Source organism: Halichoerus grypus, chromosome 9, assembly GCF_964656455.1.
Source record: "Halichoerus grypus chromosome 9, mHalGry1.hap1.1, whole genome shotgun sequence".
In the NCBI taxonomy this organism is placed as follows: domain Eukaryota; kingdom Metazoa; phylum Chordata; class Mammalia; order Carnivora; family Phocidae; genus Halichoerus; species Halichoerus grypus.
The window spans coordinates 84,951,779-84,976,153 of record NC_135720.1 but is presented as its reverse complement, the minus strand read 5'-3'; the positions used below and the strand labels follow the sequence as shown (position 1 = coordinate 84,976,153).

At 36.1% G+C, this 24,375-nt stretch overlaps 1 protein-coding gene across 2 annotated transcripts in view; it reads left to right on the top strand.

The window, feature by feature from the left end:
- The window catches only part of COL19A1 (collagen type XIX alpha 1 chain), a 327,156-nt gene that overhangs the window by 77,663 nt on the left and 225,118 nt on the right, over positions 1-24,375 (top strand). For both annotated transcript variants that reach the window (XM_078055163.1, XM_078055162.1), the window contains exons 10-11: positions 10,379-10,423; positions 12,854-12,898. In XM_078055163.1, the coding sequence (XP_077911289.1) occupies positions 10,379-10,423; positions 12,854-12,898 (90 nt within the window). The remainder of the gene's footprint in view (positions 1-10,378; positions 10,424-12,853; positions 12,899-24,375) is intronic.

The window sequence follows — 24,375 nt, the reverse complement described above, 5'->3', positions numbered from 1 at the left end:
AGATATAATTTTAAAAGAAAACAGTTTGATGATTCAGTTATTCTAAACGCAGGCTTACTATGAAACTAAATTAGAACTCATTTGAGGGAATTTATATTATTTATTCAAAATATATTTGGTGGAAAATGTTAAAAGTCATACATATCTTAGATAATTTTGACCTCTAAAAACAAAGTAATGTTTGCATATTAGCAAACCAATTAATTTTCTATTTAACTATATATATATATGAGTATAAACTCTTATAATATTAATAATAGCAGCCATTTACTCAATCATTATTATGTGCTAGACACTGTCCACAGACTTCTTTACATCATTTTATTTATTTCTCACAGTATCTCTGAGGTAAGATTTACTATCATCACTATTTCATAGATTAAGAAACTAAGATAGAATAAAAACTTCCCCAAAGTTTCATAGCTAACAGATGGTAGGTCCAGGATTTGAATCTTAGCCGTATGAGTTCATAGCTCTGGCACCTTTACTTCATCTGGATATAGCTCCTCAAGTATCCGAATTTCCTTTGTACAGGCAGTTTATTAGATCTTAAATTCGTTTGCCTACTGCCTAGAGAGGGAACTGTACAGAGGGTTTCCTGAATTCTGCTGCAGGGGAGGCTGTGTTCCTTCTCCTTAAATCCATGGACCCCCCAACTGTAGAGGTTCTGACTCTCCCACCCTCAGAAAATTGTGTCCGCCAATTAAAAATCTTCATCATATGTTTTTTTCACCGAATGAAAGTATTTTGTTTCGCTTTATCTTCCGAAATAAGTATTATGAAAACAACATGATTCTGTTTGGTTTCCAAATTCAGAAGTATATTTGAAATAAGCTTTTAAAATTCCCATACCTGGACTGTTTGGAGATCCTTATCTGTCCACCTCCGGGTGGCCAATCATGGTCACACCCTCCAGATTACCTTACCTCAGCACCTAACCTAGAAAATTCTCTTTATATTTTCTATAGAATATGCTTTCAATATAAATATACAATGTTATATATAAGTATATATAAGAATACTTATTATATATCTAATTTAAGTATATACATAACTATATTCTTTTGGTCAAATATATATATACAAACTTTTGTTGTATATTCATTTGGTCAAAAACAAAAGCGTTTAACTTAGCGCCATGAGTTTATTAAAAAAAAAAAAGTGAACTTCCAGAGGTAAAAAGCCATATGCATTAAAGCGCTTAAGAAGTATATTTGATAACGTGATGAGAGAGTTGCCAAGTTGCCTGACTTAAAACCAGCCGGGCTAACCATGCTCACGCCGAGGCGCTTTGTGCGACAGCCCTTTCACCACACGCTCTGAAGCCCCCAGTCTCTGCAGCAGGGCGAGACCGAACTGGGCACATCCATTGTTCCCTGTCCGCCTTTGTATTTCTTTTCAGTTGGAAAATGAAATGACTGTGATCTCTGAATCTCGATTTTCCCCTTAAAAAGACATTTTACGAGAAGACTGCCGCTTCAGGAAATAAAGGCAGATGCTGTTACAGTTTATGAAAGTGCAGACAAGGCCGGTAGCTGTTGTGAATTATAATGAACTCCGAGACAGCCCTGGTCCAGATGTAGCAGTAATGCCTTAGAGATTCAGAAACTTATAGGCATTTATTGAAAAAGAGAATTTTTAAGTCATTTGGCTTTCCATCTATATTATCTAGTGTCACCTCATTTTCCACTGAGATTCAGAATTAGTATTAATTTCAGAGGTCTTCCCAAGTTTAAAAAAAAAAAGTTAAAACACTTATTTGTATGCAACAATTTATTGTAGGAATTGAAACACTAAATGAGAAGAACAAAAGAAGGGCAGCTCACCTTTATTCTAACAATGGGCTCTATCCTTCCTATGAACTTGTCAAGGTTTACAAAACAAGTATGAGCTTTGTGTTAGAGGAAAGGCTTCTTAAACAGAGAATCATCTGTATACTTCTGTATATTTCAGAAAATTCTGCAGTGAAAAAAGATAGTCAAATCTGGACATAGGCTTGAACTTTTTATTATAACCACTATTCATAGGGAAAATGACCACAAAGAAAACAGTTTTGTCTACCTACTGTTGACTTCACTTACTAGAGTTCCAAGAATGATACCTGGATTGTCAGTGAGAAAATTACTGCTTTTACATGGAGTAAGCCTCGTTTAATTGTCTCATTTATGAGCACTATTTTCATACAATATAACAGTAAAATAAAGAAACATGAGAAGGACAGAGGGTAACAGCAGGACAGGAAAAAGAAAAAGAAACTTGCTTACTCTGCAGTTGATTTTATTTCTTAATGGTTTCTTATTCCCTTCTAATGCCTTCCACGCACACCCCAAGTAGAGCAGTTGGCAGAGAACACAACAGATGGATGACAGGCTCAACACATGCAGTGGATCTGGCACCCAGGCACTTGACTTTTATTTGCTAAACAGTTAGCCAGATTTCGAGAACTTAGTCTGCTAATGTTCCTATTTGGTTTAATGCACTATGAGAATCTAGCACATAAATAGTAAAATATTGCCATAAAAAAGATCACACACTCTCTGCTTCTCTGCATAGTTTAGTGGCTATTTTATCCTTGTGTAGATTGCTGAGATATGCCAGAGTGCATTTAAGGTGTAATTGGTATTTGGTAAAAAGACATCTACAATTTCAGATATTAGAGTTTTCTAAAAGCGACTCTGTGTAAAGGAGATTTTATCTATCCAAGTGAGGGACAGACATTAGCCAGTGTAGGGTACTGAATGAACCTGTTAGGTACTGAGTAGAAGATTCAAGAGCATGATCATACATGATTGGTACATTTCTTCCCTCTCACCATCTTACATTTTCACAGATTACTAAATTCAAAGCTCAAGAAAAATTGCATCTTTTCCGTAAAGTCTCCTTGGCACTGGATGGGTTAATAGCCCCTTCTCTCTGCTCCCATAGTACTTTATTTACATTATCAACATAGTTTGTGTCTTTGTCTCGACTGTGAGCTCCAAGAGAACAAGGTCTTGTTCCTGTAACCCCAGAACCTGACCCAGCATTTGGTACCTGATTGATTCTGGATAAGTGTTTGTTGAGTTATTCAGAACTCAAGTGGACTTAGCCCCAGGCCAGTAGAGAAAAGAAATTGAAGATGATTGTTTAGAACCGTGCTGAGCGGGAATTGGAAGAGGCAGCAGTGCATCAGTGCAAGTCTTCTGAACTTTCTGCAAAAGCATGCTTCAGGGAAATAGGAGGGCAGGAGAATCTCTTATCTACCTAGCAAAGCTTACAGATACTGCTTCCTAGAGGGAAATCTAATAGAGAGAAGTATGTGCAGCTCCAGAATTTGCTCCCCATTTTCTCATGGAGAAACGATGCTCTTTCTTCTCTCTCAAGCAGAAATCTTCACGTTATCATGCTCTCTCTTTTTCCAAATTAGGTTTGAAAAAAAATCTCCTGACTTTCTGACAACGTTACTAATGCATGTTCTTTCTCCATATCTTCACAACCATTTACCTCAGGGCTAAAGATAAATAACCAAGACTTGAGTGCAATAAAGCTCCAGTAGAAGTAATTGATACAGAGTAGAGCTATAAATTACTCATCAGGAGGAATACTTTGGACAGAAAATAGTTTGCACTTACTGGTATCTCACTGTCCTCAATTAGGAGCTTACTGAAGACACTGTCCTTCTCTTCATACCTTACATCATCTTTCACTTGTTAGAATACTTGATTCAGATGCCAGTCACTATATTTCGGATATTTCAGGAGATGATTCATGTTAAATGTCTTCTATTTCCCTAGTACTTTAATGAAGCTTCAAGCTTACTTAAAGACTATCTTAGAGCTAGTCTTACAATATAGTGAAAAGCCAAAACACTTGTTCTTGACAATGCCACTTGAAAAAAAATCCTCATAAGTACATAGGAGCGCAGGTTTTTAATGGGCTCTACCACACTGATCAAGGCTCAGTTTCCTATGTTATATATGGAAAGAATTGTCTAAATTCTAAATTGTCTAAATAATTTCAAAATTATTTGTTTTCTTGTTTTTTAATTTGAATAACTCAGTATAATTTTCATTCAATTAATTTGTAAAAGGATTGTAAGATATAGTCCCTTGAAAGGAAAACTTAATGGTTATAGTTGACTACAAGCTCAATGTATACATAAGCAATTTAGCTTTAAAAAAGCAAGTTGTATTAATAGGAGTACTGGATAGTGTCCAGAACAAGGTGTGTGTGTGTGTGTGTGTGTGTGTGTCTTTGTGTGTATGACATTTCTGTTCTCTATTCTGTGTGGTGAGACCATTTCTGGAGTGATGTGCTGAATTCTGAGTGCCTCTTTTTAAGAGACATATTGTGTGACCAGTGTGTGCCCAGAAAACAGTGACTAACATATTAAGGGACTCCAGACTATCATTGAAAAATTATTGATTTGCTGAATAGGCTTGATATTGACACAGAGGGATGTCATATATAAGACCCATAAGGTATTTTTCCGTTGTGAAATAAGACTAATGGGTAGAAATTTGGGGAAGGTTAATTTGAGTTCAGAAAGCATTGTTGCAGTATCCACTTACAGTATCCAATTTGAATTGTTTTGTTCTGCTCTCCAAAATACAAATTAAACAGCAAAAGTGCCTGACTTTAAGAAGCTTTCAGTAGAGTCAGTACCTCCACAAATTCTTTTTTTAATTTTATTATGTTATGTTAGTCACCATACAGTACATCATTAGTTTTTGATGTAGTATTCCATGATTTGTTGTTTGCGTATAACACAATAAATTCTTTAATGGAGATGGTGAATATCAATGTATGAATTTATTCTTGTCCCTATATTTAAGACTACCCATCCTGCTTTTCTAGGTATGTGCACTTGCATATTCTTGTGTACCCACACACACAGGTCACTCAGGTTGGTAGTTTTTGAGACAGTATATGTTGGATTCAGCTACTGCTAACTCCCCATATTTATATTATTATGATTAAGACATGTATTGACCATATATTACCTTTGGTGGGCTAGTTTTCCCTTCTTTGAACCAACCCATAAGAATAAGTAATAATAAGTAACAAGCTCATTCATCTTATGGTTAAGAATATTATAAATTTGCCTTATCCTGAACATTAATATGATAATGTAAATCCATGTGTTTGCTGCATTAAGGATCCAACAAATACAAAGAATTCGAAAAGTTTGAAGTTTTAAACCCTATGCAGTATATACTTTTTAACTTGACAATTTATTTCTTGGAATGAAGTCCAAGAAAATAGGAGGAAAAAATACTCCTCCCTGAAACAAAAGGACTTAGATTGGATGAAAGGTCTGAAAAAAAAAATCGGAGGTATCTATTTTATTTCTTGAAGTATTTAGTTGAGTGGCAACAATTTAAGAACCATAAAAATTCAATTTCTGAAGATTATGTCCTGAGTAAAGCAGACCTGTAGTCAGAAATGTAGAGGTCAAGTTAGCGATACACAAAATCAAAATCAGATTTACTTTCACCTGCCTCTTTTGTTGGTTTTCATGCTAGAATTCTGGCATTCCATTTCAGATGTTTTTTCCAGCTATTTCACTCAACATTCAATTTAAGTAAATCTTCTCTCTCTCTTTTTTTTTTTTTAAAGATTTTTTTATTTATTCATGAGAGACAGAGAGAGAGAGAGAGAGGCAGAGGGAGAAGCAGGCTCCCAAGGAGCAGGGAGTCTGATGCGGGACTCGATCCCAGGACTCTGAGATCATGACCTGAGCCGAAGGCAGACACTTAACCATCTGAGCCACCCAGGCGCCCCTTAAGTAAATCTTCTCTTAATAAATATGAGTTAATTAGTGGGAAAACACTGATATATTTCCAAATATATCCGTTCCTGGAAAACGTGCTATAAAATGAAATGATAGGCCAAATTAAATTTTTAAATATGGAAGCAGTGTTATATAGTAGGATTTCAGACTTTTTAATCAGAGGGTGAATGCCTAATTTTTTAAACCAAAAAAATCACTGCAACATAGTATGTAAATTTCTGTTTTCTGGGCTTAGGTATAGTTATTAGCAAATTTTCATTTCCCTGTTTAATCTTTCTTTGCTCTGTCTCATTGGGACTAGGTTTGGAAACATAGCCCTGGGGAATGTGATTTCTTTTCAAGTGTCCAGGCAACATGTATTTCCTGCATAATAAGAAAAGACATAGATTCCACTGTCAAAGGAATCAGGAAAACTAATTATTTTTTATGCCTAGCTGTGCTTACTTCAGGGAAATGTGCAGTGATAAAAAGGAGGTAAAATGAAATCCTTTGATCAGTTTTTCAGAAAGCCACCAGCTGGCCCTAAATCACACCTAAGTTTTTTCCAAAAGCTTCTCAAAGCGGTTGCTCTGAATTCTGGAAAGGGTGCTTTAGATGGCTCTGTGAAGTCGGAGATGGGTGATGCATTACAGTGTAATAACACGGCAAAAGTACTATCAGCCACAACGTTAAATTTGGCCCCACTTGGTATTACACATACTCATTCACTTGTCCTTCTGTAGCTTGCATTTGTAACAGGAAAAGGACACAGTTCCTTTGATGGGAAAACCCGTAACAGAAAGTATGTGCCTGGGAAACAAGCTTGGAATGTTATGGTAGCTGTGGGAAATATTGATTGTACTTTTCTCTCAATAATGGGCTAAAATATTGATCAGAAGCCAGAGAAGCTTCTTATTTCTTTTTTGTGCTGGGACTGGGAGGAAGGAAAAACAGCAAGGTTCAGAAAAAGCAGCTAATGTCTGCCCATCCAGTAATTTTAGATAGGCCATTTATTTGCTAGGTAGAATTCCATTTGACCTCAAGCTGCATTAGGTTTTGGATAAAGTCCTGACGGAAATGTCATTATCCATGAATCTTTTAAACAAAAGTTTGCTCTTTAAGGCTATTTTCTTCTTTAGTTTTATGCTACTTAACAAATCTGTTTGTTTGTTTTTGAGATAGGGACAAAATAAGTATGCTAATTTATCCCTTAGGAACTAGAAAAATGACAAATGGTTTAAGATTATTAAAAATTGTTAAGTAGTTGGGGCGCCTGGGTGGCTCAGTCATTAAGCGTTTGGGATCAAGCCCCACATCGGGCTCCCTGCTCGGCGGGAAGCCTGCTTCTCCCTCTCCCACTCCCCCTGCTTGTGTTCCCTCTCTAGTTGTCTCTCTCTCTGTCAAATAAATAAATAAAATCTTTAAAAAAAAAAAAATTGTTAAGTAGGACATCTCTGATCACTTCAAGAAAATCAATGAGAAAAAAAGTAAAAAGGGTTCTGAATACCAGTGTTGCCAATTTAAGCTTCAATAGTGTCCACTCAGAATCTCAAAGTCTTCCATCTGCTGGTGTGTGAAGCTGACTTTTTCCTGTGAGAGTAATCAGTGGTGTCCACTGGTTATCTGGGAGTTTAGGATTATGTTTACAAAGCCAATTCCTAGTCAGGAAAGAATGGGGACACTTAACACTGGCCATAGGAAAATATCACATTTTAATTGCAATAATTAAACCTGTGTCCATTAAAGAGAGAAAAACAGCCTTAATATCACAGCTTTAGAGATTTTTGGTACACAATTAATGGTATTTCTGGGTATAACCCTAACCTGACATATGCCAGAAGTGGGGCTTGAGGTGCCAGAACTTGAAGCACATAGTACATAGGAGTGGGCTGTCAGCAAAGAAAATGAGAAAGAGATACCATCACTACTTTTTTTCCCCCAAAAGTATTTTTGGCCGTGTATACTGTATCAGTGTACTTTACTGGATTATATGCCATATCTTGTTATCTTGTGTAACTTGTAATGTGATATAAAACATTATATTAGACCAACCGATGAAAATAATTCTGCTCCTTATGAACAAGTGGACATACTTCTGTGATGAGTAACAGAAGCTCAATTTCCACAGAATGTTCCCGGGCATCAAATACTTAATGTGCTTTTACTATCACTTTATCAAATGAAATGGGAAGTTTCTCATACATTTGTGTAATGCCTGGGGTCTAGAACTATAACAGATTTTATTTTTATTTTTTTAATTTTTTTTAAAGATTTCATTTATTTATTTGACAGAGAGAGAGAGACACAGCGAGAGAGGCAACACAAGCAGGGGCAGAGGGAGAGGGAGAAGCAGGCTTCCCGCTGATCAGGGAGCCCAATGTGGGGCTCAATCCCAGGACTCTGGGATCATGACCTGAGCCAAAGGCAGACGCTTAAAGACTGAGTCACCCAGGCGCCCCTATAACAGTTTTTTAAATAATAGAAATATATTTATTACATAGATAAGTATATTATACTTTATTGATGCTTCAACACTTAATTCCACTTAACAGAATTTTGCCTTTAGTGTTTATTATACTCTATGATGATAGCAGTTATACTGTGGAAAAACTTAGATAATTTATTTATGTATTTATTTATTTATTTTTAAAGATTTTATTTATTTATTTGGCAGAGAGAGACACAGCGAGAGAGGGAACACAAGCAGGGGGAGTGGGAGAGGGAGAAGCAGGCCTCCCGCCGAGCAGGGAGCCCGATGCAGGGCTCGATCCTAGGACCCTGGGATCATGACCTGTGCCGAAGGCAGATGCTTAACGACTGAGCCACCCAGGTGCCCCAAAACTTAGATAATTTAATCTAAGAACAGCTTTAGTCTTTAAAATAATATGTGTGTCTGTATATAATGGTATAACTATTAAAAATGACTAAATTTTTCCAAAATGTTTTAATTAATGAAATAATAATGCTCTATTTAGATTTAGACAGAATATATTATTGCTATTTTAAAGTTTGAAGATGTAATTTTTTTTCTTCATATATTTGAATTTTACTTAAAAATTCTAAAAATTGGTATCTAACGTCATTCTAGGTAATGCTTAAAAATTGTTGTCTTATAAATTACTTATGTTTTCTAGAAATAAAACAGATCAATGGAATTGTTAATTTATTTTGAGCTGTCTAAACCTGGAACTCAGGAGCCAAAGTCAGTTCCTATAAGCAGCAAAATTCCTAAGGTTCCATTGAGAATATGCACATCCTCCCAGGAATATCTCATTTTAGCTGGTGGGCTGTTTACAAAGCAGGCTTGTCAAAGAAATGACCCATGAATTCCAGTAATGGAAACTGATAAGCATCTGCTGAAAACCTTTTTACCCAAGACAGGAACCAGATGAATGGAAAGAACTAAAAATTCTTGTAAGCAGTTGTTTCAAGTGAAATGGCATTGAGTATGTCTTCGATTTAAAGGCAATCAACAGATATGAGCAGATGTATATATACGAGCATGTTTACATACATATCTGTATGTCTATCACTATAATACACATGATATATATCTCTAATAGATATATAGATATATCCAGTTGTTAGATGAGGTCACTTATGAGCCAGAAATCTTTTCCATGAGACAGTGGAGGGAGGTGTTTGTGTGCACAGAGCTGAAGTGTTTGCGTTCAAATTCCATTTCTATCTCCTACTGGCTGTGTAATCATCTATTGTAAGATGATCGTAACAGTATACCCAGTTAGGTTTGTTGTGAGAATAGTGCCTGGCCCATAGAAAACCAATGCCAGACTTCAATATCATGTCCAGAGATTTGAAAGAGAAAATGAGATAAGGGATATTAAATAACATGCAGGCCATGGAGTTAGAGAGAGACCTCAATTCAAATCTTAGGTGGTGCCACAAGATGGGTGACCCTGAACATTACTCAGAGACTCTGTTTTCTTTCCTTCCTTCCTCCCTCCCTCCCTCCCTCCCTTCCTTCCTTCCTTCCTTCCTTCCTTCGATTTATTTATTTGAAATAGAGGGAGAGAGAGGGCACATAAATGGGGGGGCAGATGAAGAGAATCTTCAAGCAGACTCCCTGTGGAGCGCGTTGGGGAGCTGGATCTCACGACCCATGCGATCACAACCTGAGCTGAAACCAGGAGTCAGACACTTAACCCACTGAGCCACCCAGCACCCCATAGACTCTGTTTTCTTATTTTGTAAAACTGAAGTACCAATCCCACAGTTGTAAGATAAGGAAGAATAGATAGAAAGCCACTGAACGTGCTAGACGTTCAGTATTAGGCTACCTTTCCCCACAACACTAGAACTAGTTCTCAAAGACTGTAAAAATTTCTTTTTTTTTTTTTTTTTAAGATTTTATTTGTTCACTTGAGAGAGAGAGAGAGAAAGAGAAAGAGGGAGAGAGCACGAGCTAGGGGAAGGGTGAAGGAGAGGGAGAAGCAGATTCCCCCCTGAGCAGGGAGCCCATCGTGGGACTCAATCCCAAGACCCCAAGATCATGACCTGAGCCGAAGACACTTAAACAACTGAGCCACCCAGGCGCCCAACCGCAAAAATTTCTTTATTCATTTGTTTTTTATGGTGAATAAAACTTATTCTCTGTACTTCTCTTAGGGTGAAAATGGTTTACATGGAGCTCCAGGCTTAGCTGGTCAAAAGGTAAAGAGTTTTTAATGTTTTATATAAGTTAAGGATTTAACATCTTAAAAAATTGAATTTACACATAATATGGTGAAGATTCAGAAAATTAATTTGATGAAACTGAATTCCCTGGAAGGCTCTTAGAAAGCCACTAATTGGTCTTTCCAAAGAAAACCCATGGAAATAATCCCTTCTCAAAGGAATCAGGATAGGAGAAAGCTTTATCAGAGAGCTTTAGCAACATGCTTCTCCAGAGAAGTCAATGATGGTGCTTTCTGGGGGCTGTGGGAGTGTCCAGAGCTGCTCTGGACATATTTTCACTCTATTAGAGTCTAAAATGAAGAGTGGAACAATTTTTACTGCCTTTGACTATATTGGTTCTTTCTTATTTATCTCCCTTTTTGTATATCCCAGATCGACTAAACATAGTAGTTACAGTGATATAAAATATGAAATATTACAAAGATGCTACAACTAATCTCTTCAAAAAATCTTTATCAGAATAAAAAATTTGTAATAAATTACAATGTTTGTATTGACTGGGCTACTTCTTTCTGTGCCTAGTATCTTTCTCTTTACCAAGGTGAACTTGATTTGTACCCGTTTATTGTCCCAGGGCTGCTTTCTCCTCCTGGGAAGGAGTATGACCAGCATTGCTGGACACACAGAGTCTGGTCTATTCCAGTTTCCTGGAGGGTTTGGGGAGCCACTTCAGGTGGAGCCAGCTGTCATGATACCACCCAGATAATCCTACCACAGGGGAGAGCATTATTGATGCAATATTAGAGGCCCCCCCCAGGCCAACCCTATCATCTCTATGCTCTGAAAGTTTTACAGGTCTTAGCAACAAGATGTCAGAAGTTACTATTACATCTAGGTTTTTCTCTGTAGCTAGAAATTACCATTAAAAAAGATATGCATTTATTGATAGTTACAGCTTTTGAAAAATCTTCCCTTGCTTGGCTTGATAAAGAAAATAAGACTGAACTGGCAGTGATGGAATGGCAAGCCTCTGAATTTCTTCACAGCAGCTCTAGACAAAACCCATTGATACAGCATGTGCTGCATCTGTGAGTTGAGCTGCAAGCCAAGGGATGTGCAGATTTATCTGCTGGGAAATAGTTTTGGACTTTCCAGCAGCTGTTTGTGGTGGCTGCATCATGCTGACATTGTGGCTGATGTACTGGGGATATTTAGCAGCTTCAATGTCAGCTTGGATTAACAGATCAAGCTAAAGTCCATATTTTAGGAAAAATGGTAGAATAAAGATAGACCATGCATTCAGTGGCAAATATACCCAAATACTAACCTATTGTCTTTCCCGGTACCTTTCTTCAGGGCACATGAAGAAATAATAATTTAATCATGTGTGTAGGTGTGTGTATACATATAAAGATATACATATATTTGATTATATACGATTTCTAATATATACACAGAGATTATACTTATAGTAAAAAGCGGGCATTCCTTTTCTAACACATGAATTTTAATTGTATCAAGCGTCACCTTGTTGCAGCATTACAAAAAAAAAAAACGTAGATAAGAAACCCTTCATCCTTTGTCTCCGTGCACTCGGGAAATGATTATTGAGTGCATCTTGTGGGGGGAGGCGGGAGGATGACCCATCTCCAGCACTCATTGGCTGGCTGTGTTGTCTTGAGTGCCTGACCTATATTTGGCATTCAGTGAATATTTGTTTGAATTATGAATCAAACATCAGTACTATAAATATCTGTGCAGAATTCAGTGGGAAAATAAGCTTGTCAGATCAGAGAGGGTTTTAGTTGAGAACAGGGGACTTAGACCTTTTGGAATAATGATGATGGTTGAAAGCTAGCAGTGCTACAGCCACCAGTCCCCTTTCTGTGACTGAGAGGCAGGAGATCTGGGTGGTAAAGAACATGCATGGCTCTGGTGTAAGAGCTGGAGCCAGGACTCAGGGTTCAAGGCTGAACTCATTCATCACACAGCTGTCACTGGAACGGTATTCCACAGACGTCAGCTTGAGAGGGCTGTTCTACGGGATCTAGTGAAGTCAATAGTAATAGTAATAATTAAAAGTAATAATAAAAAAGTAATAAATATAAATCAATAATAGAAAGTAAGAGTAACAATGGCTAACTTACTTGGTGCCAAGCACTATGCTGATGCATTCAATTCTCAAAACGTCTATGAGAAAGGTACAGTATATGGAGCAATGCAGGTGTATGGAGATTACGTTGCATTGAAAGCACTGTTGTGAAGCTATAGCTTGTACCCTTTAATATTTAGGAATATTTAAATTTCATCCAAGTTAATATTGGTTTAAAGTTTACATATTAGAAATGGCTTTTATTTATAATTATTGATTTTTGTTACTGGAAACATTATCATTATTATTGTAATAATTGTATGTGTTAAAAGTAGAGTTCCTATTATCATATATATCATATTCCTCTTCTACAGGGAGAGCAAGGTTTTGAAGGCAGCAAAGGAGAAATTGGTGAAAAGGTAAATATCTCTCTTGATGTATGCATCAGTAAAAATACATTGTGTTCATGAAAATATTTTGAAGTGGAATATTTAACTTCTCTTGTGCTTTCCATAGAAACAATTCTAATTTTTTTAGAAAAAAACTTAAAATATTTACTTCACTTAAGTTAGACGTAATATATTGATGATTGTCAGAAATCTTTCTAAGCTTGTTTGGATGGTAGTTCTATCTATATATTTCTCACTAAATGCATTCCATTGATATATAAATGATTCAAACATTGAGCATTATATTTGTGTGCTAAAACATCACTGATGCACTGAGTGTCCAAGTCTTTTAAATAAATGTTTTGTTTCCATGTACACCTGGTGTATCAGTGAAATTTTTCCTGAGGAGATAAATAAGAACTATACTAGGGTCAAACAGAGAAGAGATGTGAAATAGAATAGTTTGAAAGAGTTAAAATAAAGGGATGGTTTAATAGGGAGGGCAGGCAAGGTGTGGGAAAAACCACAGGGATCGTGCAACATCCCAGATTGAGTTATAGTGAACTCCTTAAACTCCACAAGGTTACCAGACTCAGAGGCAGAGAAAACTGTGGATATGGATCCAGACTGGTGCTGAGGGAAGCGGTGAACCCAATATCCAAGCAATCTTTGTTTTAAAAATTTATAGTCTTCTACTGAACGTACAGAGAATAGGAGTGCCTTAGTCTTCCAAAATTTCCATTCAGACAATCATTTGAATTCTTCTGCATTTCATAAATCTAGTTTTATTTTTAAATAGAACAAAAACAGCACCATTCCTTTGTTTCACAAAATGTCTTGTAATTGGACAGCCACAAGAAGGGAAGGGGGAGAGATAATCTCAAATTAGACAGTCTTGCCTGTATTTAGATTTCTGGGCCGTGATCAGTTATTTGCTTCTTTAATAAGTATTTTAGACAGAATGAGCATCTATAATAATTATGACAAATTATACATGTTGTAAGCTACTTGCTAATTACTTTTCCTCACAGAACTGTGAGGAAGAAAAAAGGATAGTTATATAGTAATCATATAATTGAGGAGAATTCCATTAAATTACGACTATATTTTAAAAGTAGATCTCTCTTTTTAGCGATCTTTTGAATATTTTTGCTTTAGAATGACAGTCATTGCCTTTAAATAAATGTCTTATTTATACATTTCCTGTTTTATTAATGGGACTTTACCTGTAGGAATAAGTGAGAATAAGGAAACACATAAATTCTCTGTAATTTAAAGTCACCATCTCACTAAAATCTTAGTGGTTATTTTGATATTTTATATACATAGTTGGTATCGCTCAGTAATAGATTCTCACAGGCTATGAAGTATAGAAAAATATTGCATATATTTGGCTTCAAAGATTTCCCTTCTAATTCCTCATACCTATTAACAATTGCTTTCAAATAGTCAATTTCACCATGAGGTGAAAATATTTGTGGAGAATGATAGAGATAACAGGAAGAAATAAAGCATCAAATAGAAAAGACAATACCTTGAATGAGAATTATAATTCAGATGGTTTATAGCCAAATGTAAAATTCACATAGCAACCCTTATAATAAAAACATATTCTGCTTTGATTATTACTTACCAAATAGCAAATGTTTGCATTTTTTCAGTGTTCCACGCTACATATTCTGATCTATGACCACATGTATTTTCCCATAAGATAAATAATTAATGCCATCTTTTTGCTTCTAGATTAGAAACTGTTTCTAGATTAACTAAATAAGAAAAGTATGTGAAGCACTCATTTCTATGTGACACAAGCATGAGATTCTTGCACTGCTTACAGCATAATTTGTTTTCTGAACAAAGACTATCTATTTTTAATTTTTTTATTAAAGTATTTTTTGGGCATCCCAAAATTGGATGGGGGCAGGCAGTGCTGGCAGTGAAAGAATTCACCCAAGGCAGAACAAAAGAGATAGAAGTTTATTGAATACACTGCAAGGGAGCTGTGGGCAGAACAGCAAGGAGAGACTATCTGCCACGAGGGGGTAGTGAGAGGTTATAATTATAGGGCAGAATAAGGGAGTATGAGGACGTATGGAATTTTCCCTTTTTTGGTAATCTTACGGACTGTGCCTAGTTGTAAGCAGCCCATTGGTCAGTTAGAGCCTATGGCTTAATGAGCCTGTTTGCTTCAGCTCAGTAATCACCGTGGGCCCTTTTGCCTTGCTCAAGTTTCCATTACTCGAGCCTGTTGCCTAAAAGCGGCCTCTACAGTATAGTTGACAGACAATGTTACATTAGTTTCAGGTGTACAACATAGAGATTCAACAAGTCTATGCATTATGCTGTCCTCACCACAAGTGTAGCTACTATCCATACAACACTATTATTATACCACTGATTATATTCCCCATGCTGTACCTTTCATCCTCATGATGTATTCATCCCATAACTGGAAGCCTGTACCTCCCACTCCCCTTCACCCATTTTGCCCATTCCCCCACCTGCTAAAAGACAATTTAATTTGATTTTCAATTCTTTGTGGAAGACTGAGTATATAATTACAATAAGATCTACCTTTCCTCTTTAAATGCCTTATTGTGGCCTTTACTGTATTTAAAATTTGACTGTTTTGAATGATACAACTCACTATTTGCATAACAAAAGAATTCAGGGAGTTGTTATTGTTCAGAGATGTCATACCTACCAAAGGCACATGGCTACCAGTTGAACAAGAAAACATATATCAACTGTCAAAGAGATGGTCTTTGGATATCTTCATAGTGATGATACCACTATGTGGTATCCTATAATCCAGTATAAACCAAGTAGAGGAATCTGCTGTTTTTCTTGATGGGAAATCTATCCTGCAGGCCAGTTTAACTCTTAAGCCAGACGGAGAAGATCCTCAACATGTCTAATGTGGTATCCTTAGTCCAGAGAAGAACTCATGAAACTTGAACAAGTATAGAGGACCTCATTTGAAAGTATAGTCCTGAGTTTATAAGCAACTTATGACAGGGAAGAAACTCATGTATTACCTGAGCAAGCACAATTCAGCCAAATCAGTCCTGAAGTGAAAATTATTTGAAAGATTGGTTCTTTCTCAAATTACTGATGCTGGCAGGACTCTCCCTGAAGAGATCTACTTTCAGGTTTACCTTTTTTGGGGGTTTATCATTTAGCTGGATAGGAATGACCCTATCCCATTGCCCCATTGCCTGCTGCCAAAGTCAGGTGAGCATCACTCAAGGATCCTTTGACTCTAACAGCATACCTCATGAAGCAGGAGGGAGGAGGTCTATATTCTGACTGAAGAATAGACCCACCCCTGGGGTTTGTGTTCTGGCTTTTCTGTTTCTATAGGAGTGATCCCAAACATCCCTTCTTTGGGGGATTTTCCTTAGGTTCTTCAGTACACTTGGAGATGTTGAAGGGACTGCTACTAGTGAACAAAGTGGAGATTCCACTCTTGAGGTGACAGTTATCCCTATCTGTTAGCCTTCCCAGCAATGATACAGCCAAACTCTTATTATGGGACCAAATGTAAATGCATGAAGTAAGCTCTGACCATCACATTAGAAAAAGGAGATTTAGCAGGGGTTCATTAAAGTGATCTTCATTCCTAAACCCTGAGCCCAGGTTTTTACTTTAGGTCTTTGTCAAAATGGGAGGAATATTACTTGGTTACATTATGAAAAGAAGAAGAAAATAGAAAAGCAAATGTGAACATCTGCTTCATTATAGCATTCAGTATCTTTAAGTAATTGCTTCATGTGATTGGGTTTGCTTTTAACCCAATTCTTTTATGTTTTCATTCAAGCCCTGACTAACTTAGTTTAAAAACTGATTTCTTAGGTGTTAAACTTGATTCTGCCCAACTTTATTGTTAAATATCATTTGATTGTGAGAGAGAAACATCCAGTGGCAACTGCTGTTCATGGCACACTTTTCCTGACATTTTCTCTACATTTTCTAGCTAAAATGTAGTCGATTTTGTTCATTCAAGAGTGACATTTAAGTTAATGTGGGTACATAGGTAGCAAATCTTTACAAGGACTAAGACATTTCAGCTAGTGTGGAACTTTTCCATTTGGTGAATTAAAACGATCTTATCCTTGAAGATTTCTTAAGTTCAGTGAAAAGAAAAAGGACAATCAAATGCTCTTTTCTTCATGAACCATCTGGCTCTGGGAGATGTGGATAGCATCCAACCTTTGACATTCTGTAGTCAAGAGTGTTCATGGTTAAGCAGGTTTTGACTTACTCTTATTTAAACATATGGCCCTTACCTACTTTGATCATCTCGATTACTGATCTTTTCTTCCACTCTGAGTTATACTTATAATAATGCAACTGCAAAACTAACAAATTCATATGGTTCCTGCTTTAATTCATCTCTTAAAACATCAGGAAACTGGTTGCTGTAAATTTTCAGTGACTTGTGATTTTTATTGTCTTGTTGTTACCAGAAGGTTACCTCAGTCCTGAAATGCCATATGACATAAAATAGTTATTTAAGTTGGAAAATTATGTTTAAATATTTATTTCTCTGGTTTTATAGCTGTTGTAAATATTTTTACCTGACAGAATCCACTGGAAAAACATCCAATTGATCCCTATTCTTCGTTGGTTTATTTAACAAGACATCATTGTAGAATTTTGTACAAAATGTGATATTCAAATGAATAAAACTATTGAAAAGTCTATTATAATGTAGGGTAGAGTACAAGAGTACTTTACTACTCCAAAACTGCCTGGGGTTATTTATAATTAAACCATGTATCCAATCATTTGTATTTTTTTTTTGCACTTAAACTTGTCTTACTTTTTTTTTAATTTTATTTTATTATGTTATGTTAATCACCATACATTACATCATTAGTTTTTGATGTAGTGTTCCATGATTCATTGTTTGCATATAACACCCAGTGCTCCATTCAATACGTGCCCTCTTTAATACCCATCACCAGGCTAACCCATCCCCCACCCCCCTCCCCTCTAGAACCCTCAGTTTGTTTCTCAGAGTCCATAGTCTCTCATTGTTCGTCTCCCGCTCTGATTTCCCCCCTTCATTTTTCCCTTCCTACTATCTCCTTTTTTTTTTTTAAACATATAATGTCTGATTTGTTTCAGAGGCACAGGTCTGTGATTCAACAGTCTTACACAATTCACAGCGCTCACCATAGCACATACCCTCCCCAATGTCTATCACCCAGCCACCCCATCCCTCCCACCCCCCACCATTCCAGCAACCCTCAGTTTGTTTCCCGAGATTAAGAATTCCTCATATCAGTGAGATCATATGATACATGTCTTTCTCTGATTGACTTATTTCGCTTAGCATAATACCCTCTAGTTCCATCCACGTTGTTGCAAATGGCAAGATTTTGTTCCTTTTGATGGCTGCATAATATTCCATTGTATATATATACCACATCTTTATCCATTCATCTGTCGATGGACATCTTGGCTCTTTCCATAGTTTGGCTATTGTGGACATTGCTGCTATAAACACTGGGGTTCACATACCCCTTCGGATCACTACATTTGTATCCTCGGGGTAAATACCCAGTAGTGCAATTGCTGGGTTGTACCGTAGCTCTCTTTTCAACTTTTTGAGGAGCCTCCACACTGTTTTCCAGAGTGGCACACCGGCTGGCATTCCCACCAACAGTGTAGGAGGGTTCCCCTTTCTCTGCATCCTCGCCAACATCTGTTGTTTCCTGACTTGTTATTTTAGCCATTCTGACTGGTGTGAGGTGATATCTCATTGAGGTTTTGATTTGGATTTCCCTGATGCCGAGCGGTGTTGAGCACTTTTTATGTGTCTGTTCGCCATTTGGATGTCTTCTTTGGAAAGATGTCTGTTCATGTCTTCTGCCCATTTCTTGATTGGATTATTTGTTCTTTGGGTGTTGAGTTTGGTAAGTTCTTTATAGATTTTGGATACTAGCCCTTTATCTGATATGTCATTTGCAAATATCTTCTCCTATTCTGTCGGTTGTCTTTTGGTTTTGTTGACTGTTTCCTTTGCTGTGCAAAAGCTTTTTATCTTGATGAAGTCCCCATAGTTCATTTTTGCCCTTGCTTCCCTTTATCTGTATTTCTTCTATCAGCAATTAACATCAGGTAATTTTCAAAGGACATAACTCAAATTTTCATTGACCAGCCTAAAATAAAATATATATATTTACTTATGTATTTATTTACTTTTATGGGGGAAGGGGCAGAGGGAGAAGGAAAGAGAATCTTAAGCAGGCTTCACACCCAGGGTGGAGATCATGCCCTGAGCAGAAATCAAGAGTCAGACACTTAACTAACTGAGCCACCCAGGTGCCCCTAAAATAAAATATATATTTAGACTTTGTATTGATGTTATGTATGATGTACAGTCTTTGTCTTTGGTGGATTCTTTTAAAGGTGTGATAGGAGAAATGGAAAATGCTTACTAGAAAATGTCCATACTTACCTATTTTATAGCTTAATCTATTCATTTTGGTTACTAGTTAAGTGAGTGTTAAAGAGCAGAGACACTGAATTCATTTCCTGTTATTCTGTAGATGTTTGTTTCCAGTATTAAAAATGTATTAGCGGGCGCCTGGGTGGCTCAGTTGGTTAAGCGACTGCCTTCGGCTCAGGTCATGATCCTGGAGTCCCAGGATCGAGTCCCACATCGGGCTCCCTGCTCGGCGGGGAGTCTGCTTCTCCCTCTAACCCTACCCCCTCTTGCACTCTCTCTCACTCTCTCTCTCTCTCTCAAATAAAAAAAAAAAAAATCTTTAAAAAAAAAAAAATGTATTAGCACCTGAGACATATAATAAATATATAGGCCTGATATGTTAAGTGCTAGGCTAATGAGAATGATGGACAATTTAATCAGTAGCATTTTATTTTGATTTATTTCTCGTAGATTGATTTAAACTTCATACTCAACTCATAACAACCAAGGTTAGAAGTTGACTATTTTTATATAAGTCCCACAAATAAATTATTTTGCCTACCAGTAAATAACTAAAATATTGACGTCTAGCATTAAATATCATGAGACCTATAGTCAATCAGGCAAGCAATAGTAATCATTTGTTACTATAAAAAACAATTATGGCTTAAAATAAGCCAAGACCTTTCATACTAGAAGATATTTTCTCTTTGTATCAGTTAATTTTTCATTCAGTTGTTGTTATAGTAATTGCATATTGAACTTGAATTGAGAATTCAGAAGGGTAGCAGTGGGATTTTAGCCATTTAAAATTTATTGGAGAATGAGAAAAAGCCCAAGTGAGTAAGTCTATGTAATATACATAAACTATTTTTCAGAACATTCAGGGAGCAGCATCTAGGTCATTCAACAGAAAACACACATTCCTAGTTTCTGGAATGCCACTCCAAAGAGAGCTTAGACTTAACACTTCATTGTAGAACTGATGGTGACCCATCATAGAATAAATAGATTCACATTCTTTGTGTTCCATGTTTCAGTCCAGCTCTACCATGCCAGCTGTGTGAATCTGGATATGTCGCTTGTTTTCTTTACAATGGTCTCCTTTTCTATAAAATAAAGATAATTTCTGCTTCATGAGATTGTTGTAGGAGTGAAATGAGCAATTAGTAATTAAAAAGTGCTCAATAAAAGTATCCTCAACAGCCAAAATATGAAAAAATTAAACATTGATATTTTGAGAAAAGTAGATTTGATATAATTATCATATCTACTTTTTATTTGCCTAATACTACTTCTTAATTTTCCTTCTAAATAATTAAACAAAGACAAGAGGGTATATTAGTTAACTACTGGTGTGTAACAAATCACCCCAAAACTTAGTGGCTTAACACAACATTCATTTATTTAGTTCATGACTCTGTGATTTAGCGGTTTAGACTGGGCTTAGCTCAGTGATTCTTTGGTGTCAGCTGATCTTGTCTAGGTTTGCTTATATATGTCTTTTCAGCTGGCAGGTTGGCTGAGGGTGGCCTGTCGAGGTTGGGCTCTGATAGACAACATGTCTACTCCAAATAGTCTCTCATCCTCCAACAATAATCCCAATCTTGTTTTCAAGGTAAAAGCAGGGGTCCAAAGAGAGCAAGCAGAAGCATATAAGGCTTCTTAAGGTCCCTAGCTCAGAACTAGCAGGCCATCACCTCTGCCATTATTATGTCATTGGCTAAAGCAATTCCCAAACCCAGCCCAGATTCAAGGGCTGGGAAAATAGATGCCACTTCTCAATCATATAAGCTGCAAAGCCATATTGTAAGGGGTATGGATACATGGAGGGGTAAAAATGGGACCATTTTTGTAATAAATTGAACATAAGATAAAATTTTCTTATTTTAATATAAAAGTTAAACTCTACTTTAGAATAAAAAGGTTGAATAGGTTTAGCAAGTTTACTTTGTTCTTCTTCTCCCATGACCTGCAGTATAATCTTAAAGTTATGTTTACACAATGGGTCTTGGAGACTGTGTCAAAAGATATTTTCATATTTGAAATGGCAAGGATGCTTTATGCATAATAGGAAAATATTATTGAAAAATAAAACTCTTAATTGGAATGGGAATAGAGAAATACAATATGTCAAATTATTAAACCAAGGAATTATTTAGTACTTCCACATAGTCTCAAGTGTTTATTAATTTTAGCTAAAATAAAATTGAGACCAGAACAACTGGAAAAAGCAGGTCAGAGTTGAAATGTATTTTTAGGATTTTACTAGTAAAGCCTTCTTGGCAATTATGCCTAGCATTTAAAACTAATGCAAGAATGTTAAATACTGTTATTATAAATATAGCAGTTTCCCATCATCACTAAAACAACTGTTGACATGTCACCTTACTTCCTGTTAATTCTCTCTTGGTTCACCTTGTAGAATTCCACTGAATATCAGTGTTATGCAATTGTTCCATTTATTCTGGTAACATGTAAAACTTCTACAACTTTTAGGAAGGACTTATGTGTTTGATTTGACAGCTGACTCAAAAAATGAAGAGAACAGATGGAGTAGAATAATAACTATAATTTAAAAAATCACAGCAATTTATCTGTGGCCAATGCCAATTGGTATGGAAGTAACCATGCCAACTTACAATTAGCCATGGTAGCAGGCAATTGGGAAGTATAATGGTAATTCCACAGGCAAGCTAGGGGCTTAACGTTAGTCATTGCTGATTGTGTGTCATTTTCTTATTCTTCACAGCGCTAGTGAATAACTCTAGATTATGTGGAATATGTTTAACCCTCTGTTGCTGCATCTTTTAATAGTGGTTATAGAGAAAGTGAAATGTCAAAAAAAAAAAAGGAACATGAAGAAAAGGAGAATAACCATCAAAGGGTGCAATATTTCATGAATATTAGTTTTTTAAAGTATTATTCTTAATGATTGCATAATATTTCACTATATGGAGATACAATATTTTATTTGACTATTCCCTTGTTCTTGGAAATTTAAGCCTTTTACTTTGTTTCATTTTTTTAAATGTGTTTTAACTAGTACATATAATGCAGAATTAACATACTTTGGCAAGCATCTTTAAACATATCTCTTGTTTTTTTCTTTACTAGATTTCTGGAATTAGAATTATTGAGTTAATGAGTATGGAAATTTTTAAGATTCTTTTTTTTTAAGATTTTATTTATTCATTTGAGAGAGAGAGAGAGTGCGCACTCGAAAGAGCATGAGCGCGAGGAAGGGTGGGAGCGGTGAGGAGGTTAGAGGCAGAGGGAGAAGCAGACTCCCTGATGAGCAGGGAGCCCAACGTGGGACTTGATCCGAGGATACTGGAATCATGACCTGAGCCAGTGGTAGACACTTAACCGACTGAGCCACCCAGGCACCCCTAAGATTCTTGATACATATACTCAAATTACTTTCCTAATTTTTTGTTAAGATTTATTTATTTAGAGAGAAAGAGAGAGAGAAATAGAGAGAGAGCACATGTGGGGGGGGGGCAGAAGAAGAGGGAGAATCTCAAGCAGCCTCCCCACTGAGGGCTGAGCCCAATGCAGGGTTCAGTCCCAGGACCCTGAGATCATAACCTAAACCAAAATCATGAGTCAGATGCTTAACTGACTGAGACACCCAGACACCCCTGAAAGTTTGTTTTTTTAAGTTAGTTTACACATTCACAAATAGTGGTTGCATCCTTGTTCTACCCTCACTAGCTTTAAGTATTACATTTTTTAAATGTTAAAAATTTTTATCAAATATTATTTCATTTTAACTTTCTATTTATTCCTTGTATTTCCTTAATATCACATTAAACATTCACACACACATATACAAGATAACAATCCTATATCATATATAGGATTATTATGTTATAAATATTATGTTATATTTATATGAATGTTATAAATATTCTCATTTTAAGGTTTGCCTTTAATGTTTATTGTACATTGAGATACAGAAATTGTAAATTTCTTGGTTGGTATTTCTTTCCCAATTTCCTTAATTACTTCTGTGTTTTGAAATCCTATGCTTTCAAGAAATCCGTTAAATATACACTCATATTTTCTTCTAGTTTTGCCTTTACACATTGTAATCCTTTCTTCCACCTAAAATTTATATAGCGACTATTGTTAAGATGAAGATGAAACTCGACTTTTTTCTCAATACCATATCTGATAATAACTTCCTTACACATTTGTTCATAATGCTTTCTTTATCATGTACTAACTCATATATACTAAGATTATTTTAGAGGTATGCGTTCTGTTAATTTTTGTATTACTGCCACATTATTTTAATTATTTTAGTTATATATTTTAACATCTAGCACTGGAAATACAGTTTCATTACTCTCCTTTTTAAATATTTTCTTGTATGTCTTACCCATCTATGGTGCTACTTACTAGATATTTAAATTTGGATAGTAACCTACTCTAACTTTGATTTCTTCATCCTTGAACTGAGAATAATAATGATTCCTATTTTATTGTGTTTGACACTTTAATGCAAAGGATCCTAATTAGTGCCTACTACCTGGTAAGATGTTGATAGTCATTTGCTTTTATTTTTGTCTTCCTTATGAATTTAGTATCAATTCTCCTAGTTCCAAAATATAAACATCTTTGGTATTTTGATTGGTTTTATGTTAAATATACGTGCTGATCTGGGATATAACAGAGGGTTTAACATATAATGTATTTTTTATATCAGGGGTACATGTCTGTGATTCATCAGTCTTATATAATACCCAGTGCTCATTACAATACATACCCTCCCCAATGTCCATCACCCAGTTACCCCTTCCTTCCACCCCCCTCCCCTCCAGCAACCCTCAGTTTGTTTCCTATGATTAAGAGTCTCTTATGGTTTGTCTCCCTCTCTGGTTTCATCTTGTTTCATTTTTTCCTCTCTTCCCCTACAATACTCTGCCTTGTTTCTCAAATTCCACATGAGTGAGACCATATGATAATTGTCTTTCTCTGACTGACCTATTTCACTTAGCATAATACCCTCTAGTTCCATCCAAGTCATTGTAAATGACACGATTTCATTTTTGATGGCTGC